Raw genomic sequence first — 10,202 nt, 5'->3', positions numbered from 1 at the left:
GAACCTCTTTTCAGCACTTCTCCCAGGGTGCTAACTTCTAGGGTACAGAGACTGATTGCTTCTCCTTCTGGTCTCATGTTTCTTGCATTCCTGGTTGCCTGGTGGTCTAACTTCAGCAGAAAGGATGGTTATCCCCACCCAGCCTGTTCTATAGCCTGCTGGTTAGGGGACTGTTCCAGAAAAAGAGATGTGGATTAAAATGCACAGAGTATAAGGGACGCTAAGAACCCAGGTCTCCCACTCTTGAATCAGTGTTGCGATGCTAAATATCTATTAGGCAAACGATGCCCCTTCATCTTGAGACAAGATTAGACATTCTAAATTGCAAGTGAATTTAGATGCTTCATGTTCAGCTTGAGTTGGACACTAAGCTGCTGAGAAGGGTGGAAGTTCATGTATACCCACCCCCCTATACTTAGCATTTCCTTATAGATACCTCCAGGCACCACCAGACTTTTTGAATTGTCTTTCCAGGGTCATAGTTCTGTCCACTCTATAGAGCACCCAGCATAACCAACAGATTATCCAGTTTCACTCAGGCCCCCCTATATGTGAAGCTAAATGTGCAATGGGATCTAATGTGCAATTTACACAATCACACCTCACAATGCCACATGTGCAGGTGGGAGCCCCTCACATCCTAGTTAAGGAGTTCTCAACCACTGGGGTGCCCTGTGCACCCCCAAGGCTGGAGGATCACACTGTGGCAATCCCCCCCCACCCCTGATCACTGCAGATCACTGCAGAGGCAATTCTCATGCCCTGGGTGGTGTGGGGAAACCCCCAGGGCCAAAGGATTACCACAGGGGGATCCCTCCTCCTGGGGTGTGTGAGAAACCCCTGTGGTCAGAGGATCATTGTGATCCTCCAGCCCCAGGGATTTCCTGCACACCTGAGCCCTGGAGATTGTAGCTTCCACAATCCCTGGGGGTCAGGGGTTTTACATTAGGTATGGTGCACCTGTGCAGCTGGGAGCCCAGTCAGCTGACAGGGCCCCTAGCCTCAGGGAAGACCTTGCTACATGTGCAAATTAAAGCTCACTAGCAGCCAGTTAAAGTTAGTACACATTTTCGAAATCTAACTTTATAGCTGGTTGGAGCTTTTTATTCTGATAGCTACTTTTGCGTTGGTAGCTGGTTTCCTGGTAATTGCACAATTAACCAGTTAATTGCACAATGCCTGTAATGTGCCTGAATGCAGGCACCTAAGTCTTTTCCATTAACTATTTTTTGCTGTTACACGTGGAATAAGATGGGAGTTTGCTATGTGGACTAAAATCCTTAAACATCATTTAGCAAGCTTTATAAAGCAAAGAATTCAAGACTTCTAAATTATAGTGGTTTTGATTCCGTTTATAATTTTTTTAAAGGATTTTATTTAATTAAGGTTAATCAAATCATAATTAATGTGAGTCTTGCTTATGTTTTTTTCCCTAGATCTTCCTCAGAACTGTGATCCTAACATTCCCCTAGTTGCTCAGGAATTAATGAAAAAGATGATCCGTCAGTTTGCAATTGAATATATTTCAAAAAGTAGCAAAATTCAAGAAAATAGAAATGGTTCATCATTTGAACCAGGTCTGATATGTAAAAGTATCCAAATGAACCAAACGGAAAACTCCCTTCAGGAAGAACAGGATAGCCCTCTAGACCTCACTGTGAATCGAACTCAAGAACAGAATACTCAGCAAGGTAAATCTTCTATATTTATCTAATAAGACCTTGATTTGAAATTGTTTTTGTGTAGACTTGTATGATTGTTTAAATTATGTCTGGAAATAATTATTCTTTTTAAATGCATCCTATCTATCCAAAAACTGAATGGGCAAAAACATGGAAGATTAACTTCTCTTTTGACAAGTAAAAAATAATTCACATGGCAGGGAAAATAACCTCAATTATGTATACCAGGGGTGGGCAAAATACAGCCTGCTGGCTGGATCTGACCCACCAGGCACTTTCATCCGGGCCGCAGCACCCACCAATGAATTATGCCCTGCCCAGCCCTCCCACCCATGAGGGTGGGAACAAGGGTGCCTACGCCTGCCCTCAACGTATCGTATTATGCCTCACTCCTACCCCTGTGGGTGGAAGATCCATCCCTGCTAGTGTAGGACGGGGCTGCTGCTGCAGGCTTTGCTGGCATCCTGCTGCTGGACAGTAGGTAGGGAAGTGAGGCGGGTCTGCAACTGGGCAGGAGCACGGAGTGTGAGGCTGGGGCTGGCTGCAGCGTGGAGCCTGTGCCTAGGGGGGCGATAGTAGTGCAGAGCTTGGTTGGGCAGGGTGTGGGTGTGAGGAGGGAGGGGTTATGGGTACCCCACCACATACACACTGCTCCCCCCCATTGCTGGCAGGCAGTGGGGGGCAGCAGCAGGGGAGAGAGAGGTGCTCTTTGCTTGGTGCTGGTACCTGGCTCCTGGTTCTGGCCAGTGCTGTGAGGAGCACAACCCCTGCTGGGCTATTTGTTTCCCTAGTGCTCCTTGCATTCGCAGGGCACAGGAGGGAAGCCCCAGGCATTGGAGAAGGTGCGGGGAAGAGGCGGAAGCTCCTGGCTCCATTGCCAGGGTCTTCCCTCCTGTGCCCCACCAGTGTAGGGAGTGCCCGGGAAACAAACAGCCCAGTGGGGGCTACGCTCCTTGCTGTGATGTGCAGGGCTAGCCAGAGCCAGGCACTAGCACCCCCACCTGCTGCTGCGCCATGGGAGAATATGGAGGAGGTCCCCACACCCCTCCCACTCTCCCTCACACCCTGCAAACCAGAGACACAGGCTTGCACCAATACACCCCCCCCTCCCAGTGTTGCCTGCATTGACTGCAGGAGGGGACAGTGTGCTCCAGAGACACTTGCCCACACCCCACAAACGCCACAGAGCCCCCCAACAAGTACATCAGGTGTAAGCATCAAGACCTAGTGGAGCAACTCTTCAGGAAGGCACCTCAAGGGAGGACGAGGACCAATGGGCATAAGCTGATAGAGGGTAAGCTCATGCTGGACACAAGAAAAATCCTTTTCTCTGTAAAGGTCACCAGAATCTGGAACACACTCCCTGCAGAGGTGGTGTGGGTCACCGTCCTTGGAGGTGTTCAAGATGAGGCTGAACAAGCACCTTGTTGAGTTCATCTGAGCCCAATAACTTCCTGCCCATGGCAGGGGACTGGACTTGATGATCTTACAGGTCCCTTCCAGTCCTTTGATTCTATGATTAACATACCCTGTGCCCACACCACAGACAGCCACACCCCCCTCCCAACTACACCTGCCATACAGTATAAAAGACTAAGAATTTATTTTTGAGTTATTATGCAATCACCTCTGTATACAGTATGCAAACACAAATCATGACAAAAATGTTGTTTGTAATAACATTTAAATATGTTATAGTAGGTGTTTGATTTTTAGTGTATCATTTGGTTTTTTTTCTGGTTCTAAGATGGCAATTCCCCTCTCCCAAAAGGAGTATTTCCAGGGAGGGAGGGCAGGGACTTCTGGTGGAAAAGTTCAGGAATCCGGGAAGGGACTTCTGGTCCCAAGATGGCAACCAAGGGGCAGGGCACCTGTCAAGAGCAGAGCTACCTGTGCAGCCCTCGACAGCTCACCAAACCTCATTAAGCAGCCCTCTGCCCAAAATAATTGCCTGAGGTATACACAATGCTGGGCTTTGAACTAGCTGTTACAACTAAGAAAAGAAACTGTGATGGCATTGTAGGTATTTCACTAAAAATGTTGGCTCAGCAGTGACCAAAAAAAGCCAATACATGTTCCTTAAGAAAGGAAATGAAAACAGAACAGAAAGCATCATTATGTCATTGTATAAATTGTGGTGAGTCAAATCTTGAATACTGTGTGCACTTCTGGGCTCCACATTCAGAGAAGTTATAGTGGATTAGAAATGATACAGAGATGGCAACAAGGATGATCGGGGGTATGGAATAACTATTGTGCCAGGACTAATTGGAAAGGCTAGGACTCTTCAGTTTGGAAGGGATAAAGCTGAAGGAGGATATGATAGAGGTATATAAATCATGCAGGGTATGGGTAAAATGAATAAAGAACTAGTATTCACCAAGTCCCAAAACTAGTGGGTGCCCATTGAATCTAACAATAAAACGGAAGAAACTACTTTTTTTTTACACAGTGCATAATTAACTGTGGAACTTGTTGCTATAGGAGGTTGTAGATGCTATAACCAAATTCAGAAAAGGTTTAGACAAATTAATGGAAGACAAGTCCACTGGGAGCTGTGAAATAGAACGGTCAGGGATGTATGGTCTGACATTTCTAAACCAATGATGGTTGATCCCAGGGACAGTATGACAGAGGATGCCCTGTACGTATATTCTTCCTCTACACTGGGTGCCAAACTTTTGAATAGGTATGCTGCAATTTAGCTCTGCAGCATTCCTAACTGCCACTCTGATTCTTTCTTCCTGCCCAATCTGCTGCTCTGGTTTCTGCCACTATACTGCCTGTCCCCTCACCAGTCTGCTATATGCCACACACAGGCTGCCCATACCACTTGTGGCACCTGTGCCATAGGTTGACCACCCCTGCTGTATTTGGAAATAGGATTCTGAGTTCAAATGATCATTGGTCTAACACAGTATGGCATTTATCCAAAATAGTATTTAATCTAGTAACATAAATCCTATTGTAGATTATGAAAAGTCAGGTGGAGAAGGTAAGTTACTACGTTATCTCCTCCAGTTATTTTTGAAGATTAGGAATTTTTTCTCTAAACAGCAAACTCCTATAGGAAACCTATGAAAACATTCTTTTAAAAACATGTTTTGGTCTGTGTATGCCATATTTTTCCAAAAGGTAAATATCTTCACGCCTTAGTCCATGGCTTCAGTGATTGACTGATGGGAATTGCCCATGTTTAGAACACTAGAGCTGTCCAACTAGTCATAATGTTTCCTGCAGCTAACATTTTAATGATTTACACAGAGCTGTGCACTTTCCTGAGTTGAATAGTATCTTTAATAGAGCTATTCTTCTCACCTGTGAGCTGCTTGCTGAAGTAGAACTTAATTACTTATTTCTCAGTTACTTTGACTAGGAGGGAAATTCCCTTTTCTCTCCAGTAGTCATAAAACCTTACTGAAAAAGAAATGTGATAGAGCTATTAGTTGTCAAGAGGAGGACGAGATTAGAGTATGATGGCTTAATTGGGTTTTAAGAATAAAGCAACAGATTGTTGGGGCTATTGCAAATTTCAGGATTGTGTTCTAGTCTTTTAGAACTGCATGAAACAGGTCTTTCTTCCCAAGTGTGAGAAACTGGCCCTGACTAAGGACAGGCCCATAGCCTACTCAGGAATAGCGTTAAGCAGTGCAGAGCACTCAGTTATATAGGTCCAAGGTGTTCAGGGGCCTTTGTTGCACAGAAACTAACTAGCAGCATCAGCTTTCTGGCTACCATCAATACAGTTGCTTGGGAGATGTAGGGACCTGATTACACAACCTTTGCACACAGCTCCCAAAAGGTAAACTTTACTCCTGTTTTTTTTATATCTACAGAAGATGCAGCACAATGTTTTTCATTTAAACAAGTAAAATCAGTTTACTTAGTTCTTTGAACACTTCTCCCAGACAGTCATGTACTAGTTCCTGGGACCTCTGGTCCTGTTTTTAGTCCGACGGCAGTTTTCAGGGGAGTTGGTGACTGGCATTACATTTACCAGTATGAAAGCACTAACAGAAGTACCTGTTTCTCAAGGCTTGTTTTGTGAGTTCACATTCTTTCAGAGCACCACTGGAACAAGCAGAAGACTTGCAGCATACTATTGAATGTATTTATGCCCCATCATGTGAAAAAAATCCACACGTTAAAGTTCAGACTGCAAAATCAAGCATTCTAATTCAGACATTAACTCAATTTTAAGTAGCCCATATAACCTTAATTTGGGCCCCATGTGTTTATGGATTATAATGTCGTCTTTAGTTATATGAAACTTTTTTCACATGGATGTATCTCTGTACCTTTACTCTATCTGTCATTTTTCTGCATTCTAGTAGATTGCATATACCTTCACTCTGTGTGTCCCTTTCTCCTGACCAGCAGCTGCAGTAGCATTGAGCGCCCTAAAGATACCCCAATTTTTCATTTCATTTGTCTACCCCCACAGTTGCCTCTGCTTTGCTTCCCTTCTGTATCCTGGACTCTGAACATAGCAATACAGACAATATCTTCAGAGAATGTATGGGCCAGGATTAGTCTTTACTGTCTGTGTCTACATGAGGCATACACAAGTACTAAATGACTACGCAGTAACCAAAGTTACTGCGCAGTAGCATCCCTGAATGGCTTTTGGGCAACGTTGACTGCACAATAGCTTGTTACTTCATGCCATGTGATGCTACTGCTCAGTCAGCATCTTGTGTAGATCTGGCCATTGTGTGTGAACTGTATTTTTTTGTAGGCTTGTAACTTGGTGAAATTTGTAACTTGGTGAATTTCTTTATGAGCAGCAAAAGGACAGTTACCACCAGCCAATTTCAGAAACCCATTAAAATCTCTCATTGAACAACAGTTAAGAAATATTTAACTTAAGAAGAACACTGTGTTTTCCTTTTAAAAAAAAAAAAAAAAAAAAACACCCCCAAAAAACCCAAACAAACAAAAACTGCACCATTTTTGCTGGATAGAAGTCAAAATAATGTTAGTCTTGGGCAAATGCCAGTTTCTAGATAGGCATAGATATAAACACCCTACTTTTGGACACCACGAAGTTTTACCACTAGCAAAAAATCCAGCAGCACTCTTAAATTACAGACTGACCTCACCAGTTGTAGGGGTATGTGTTAAATGGGAGACGAGTGCACTGGTTGAAAATACAAAACATTTTTTCCTGTCAGACAGCATAATTTCATGACGTGGTGTGTAACCATTAAAAGATTTGTAAAAGAGATCCAGTGGTTGATGTGAGATCATTAAGTTAATCAGAAACAATATTTTAAAAAATCCTATAAAATGAAGAAAGTGACACTACAGGTTTAATGACCACATCATGAGATTCTTGTTGGTATGGGACATCTCCAGGAAAATTACTTAAAATTTCTAACTGGTCAATTATCCACACATTTACATTACTAGGGGTGGACAAAATCTGGCCTGTGGGTTGAATGAAGCCCATGGCATACTCCATTTCCCAGCTGCCCCTGCCAGGCTGCATTGAGACCCTGGGAGCGCAGGGGTATGACAGTGTAGGGCTGCAGAACTGGCACTCTGGCCCAGTCTGGCCCCACGTTATGATAGCTCTGTACTCCCAGGGTCTCCGTGGATACTGACCAGGAGCCATGCAGGCAAATGCTCCGGGGCTGTGGCCAGGATCTTGCAACAGTGACAGCATGGGATGGCACCAGGGCAGAGCCGCAGTCCACTCCCTGTATGCCCCTGTCCCCGGAACCTGCGTTTGTTGGAGACCCAACTGGGAGCCATGCGGGCAGGGGCTGCTGGGAAATGGAATCCATCTGCTGACCAGATCCATAATTTTGCTCACTCCTGCACTGTACTGAGGAGTTTTGCTTCTTTCAGAACTGCATTTACTAGAGAAGCCTTATACGTGATAAGGCAACGAGATAGAGAATGAAGAGATATACTTCAGTTATTCTTTGTATTTTCTTTTTTAAAAAATCTATTAATCATATTCTTAGTATCCACTGCTCTCTCTATTTAGGGGAGATTTTCATTTGGAATGTATCATTTCTTAGAATATTCATTATTATTGTGATTGTAAACTTCCCAAAAGACTTCTGTATTCATTTTTAATGTGGAATTCAGTCCCATAGATCCCTGATCTTTTGGGGGGGCCTCTGATTGTTGCTGTAATGCAGAAATTCAGGCAGAACTATTTTAAAGGGAGAAGCACAAACCTAGATCTGATGAGGTTATTATCCACAATCAAATGCCATAGCTGTAGGACAGGATCTAAACTTGATGTTACCAAACGTGATGCTAAGGTTAAAAGAAACAGTCAATAAGGAAAATATTTCAGTTCCTAGTGGGAAAGTTAATACATTATCAACACACAGTATATCTATTTGGACTTAGTTGCTTTAGGACTACTCGCCAAGTAAGTCATGGCAGTCATGAAAGCTTGTTTCAGGAGACAAGAGTTATTGGTCTACTTACAGTTTGAGTAGGGGACAGACATCTTAACAATTGAACATCTGTATCCAAATATCAGTAGAGCTGTTTTCCATTCCAGGTATCACAGTGAGGAGAGAAAATCAGTTCTTACTCCTCAAAGCTTAGCATTTTTAGGGGCAATGTCAGTCTTTAGCAGTGGAGACCTGTCTATTTATCATTCTTCACCATTTTGAGACTGATCAATTTTAGACTTGCTCAAAACAGTCAAGACATGTCAGATTCATGGAGCATGTTGTCTCTTGCTCCTAAATAAAGCTGTTTGACAGATTTACCTATGATTTATGTAAGCGTAGGTGAGAACTGCATACACATAATGGTTACAATTCACAAGTCATCTTTTTAAGGAATTGCTGGAAGAACTTGTTACACATATGTAACAGAGTGACATTTTTACCTTCTCTACCACCAAGACTCTGGAGACAGGCCATGTGGACCATCTTATTGCATATGGTCTTCATTCATACCAAGATGTAAAATCTTTTGATAGATATCAAAGTAGTAAGAGTTTACATGCCTGGAGCTTTTACGTAGACTCTAAGGAAACAGTTCAGATATTGGCAAATGGTGTAACTATGCACTACAGGAAGACTGTACTGATCATGTCTCTGCTGGGAAGTAATCTGCTTTGAGGATGGGTGCATTAGTCATCACATTTAATCAGGTCTTGCTTTTTGTAAAACACCCTAGCCAACATTCAGGCAGTCACAAGTGATTGATTAAAGACTCTAGTCTAGAAGACATCTTTTGCCTGTGTTGATGTCCCAGGATAGACCCACAAGAAATGTTCTGCCTTGGAAGAAGATCTAGCCCCCAAGTTGTCTTCCAGAAACTGATTTCTTATGCACCTGGTTTCAGCATGCTTACTGTTCCTTTCAACTAACAGCAAGGGTCACGAAAATAAGACAGAGAGTCCAATACTGCCTCTAATGATAGATCAGGAAGGGCCCAGTTTTGGTATGCATAATCCTTGTCAGGCTCACGTAATCACACTTCCATTTCAATCTGCTGGACCTGATCCTACATCTGGACCAAGCTTAACCGCCCTTTATGAACTGGGTTTTGTCTGGTTAACAGCCACAGACAGAACCCAGTTTTGTTGAAGTTCTAACGCTTTGGCTTGTAGTAGGAAGGACTGCACTGAAAAGACTTATGAAGCAACATAGAAGACATCCCAGTAGCTAATATTTTAGAATGTTTATTTCCAAAGCATTTGGGATATTCCATCAGGTCAATAGACGTTCATTTGGCAGTTGTTTTTGCTTATCATCCTTCCAAAGGAAGTCTTACAATCTTCGCAAACACAACAAATTTAAGTTACTCAAAAGACTCATTTATGTGGGCTAGTCGAAAGTAATATAAGATGGATAGACAATTAGCTCAATAGCCACAAGCAAAGGGTAATTATAAATGGATCCATGTCAGAATGGTGGGAAAATTAGAGTGGAGTCTCACAGTGGTCTGTCCTGGGCCCAGTGCTGTTTAATATTAATCCTGTTAATCATTTGGGTGCTGGAACAGAGAGCTGCTTGAGGAATTTTGTGGACAACACAGAGATGAGAAGAATTAGAAATGCATTGAAGGGCCAGAACGCAATTCAGAAGGATCTTGACATATTGGAAAGCTGATCTAGAGGTAACGAAATGCAGTTCAGTACTGACAAACGTAAGGTGCTACATCTCAAGATGAGCAATCACAAGTACTAATTCAAAATGGGCGACACCTGGATGGATGATAGCACTACAGAGAAAGGTCTGGAAGTCTTGGTACATCATAGAATCAGTATTAGCCCGCAGTATAATGCGGCTGCATAAGTGAATGCAGTTTTCGGATGCATAAGTGCACTCTTTGGGCTCATCCAGATGAGCATACATGTTTGTTTTCCTGGAAACAAGTCGCAGCGGCACACCTTGTGTTGCTGCTACTTGTCCCTGGGGAATGTACATGCCACATGTGTTCTAGCACCTGGCAGGTTACCCTGGATGGGGTAAGGGAGGCTGGGGCCAGCAACTGTGCTGGCCTCAACAGTCTTACCTGAAGTCCTGCTTCCCAGGC

General features: G+C 43.3%; 1 protein-coding gene across 1 annotated transcript in view; it reads left to right on the top strand.

Annotated features, from left to right (window-relative positions):
• LCORL (ligand dependent nuclear receptor corepressor like) overlaps window positions 1–10,202 on the top strand; it is a 143,704-nt gene that overhangs the window by 116,542 nt on the left and 16,960 nt on the right. The window contains exon 6 of the mRNA XM_025192219.1: window positions 1,437–1,691. Within this exon, the coding sequence (XP_025048004.1) occupies window positions 1,437–1,691 (255 nt within the window). The remainder of the gene's footprint in view (window positions 1–1,436; window positions 1,692–10,202) is intronic.

Source organism: Alligator sinensis, unplaced genomic scaffold (genome assembly GCF_000455745.1).
Source record: "Alligator sinensis unplaced genomic scaffold, ASM45574v1 scaffold1771_1, whole genome shotgun sequence".
NCBI lineage: Eukaryota > Metazoa > Chordata > Crocodylia > Alligatoridae > Alligator > Alligator sinensis.
Note: the sequence above shows the minus strand (reverse complement) of the source record. Positions and strands in the feature narration are given on the sequence as shown.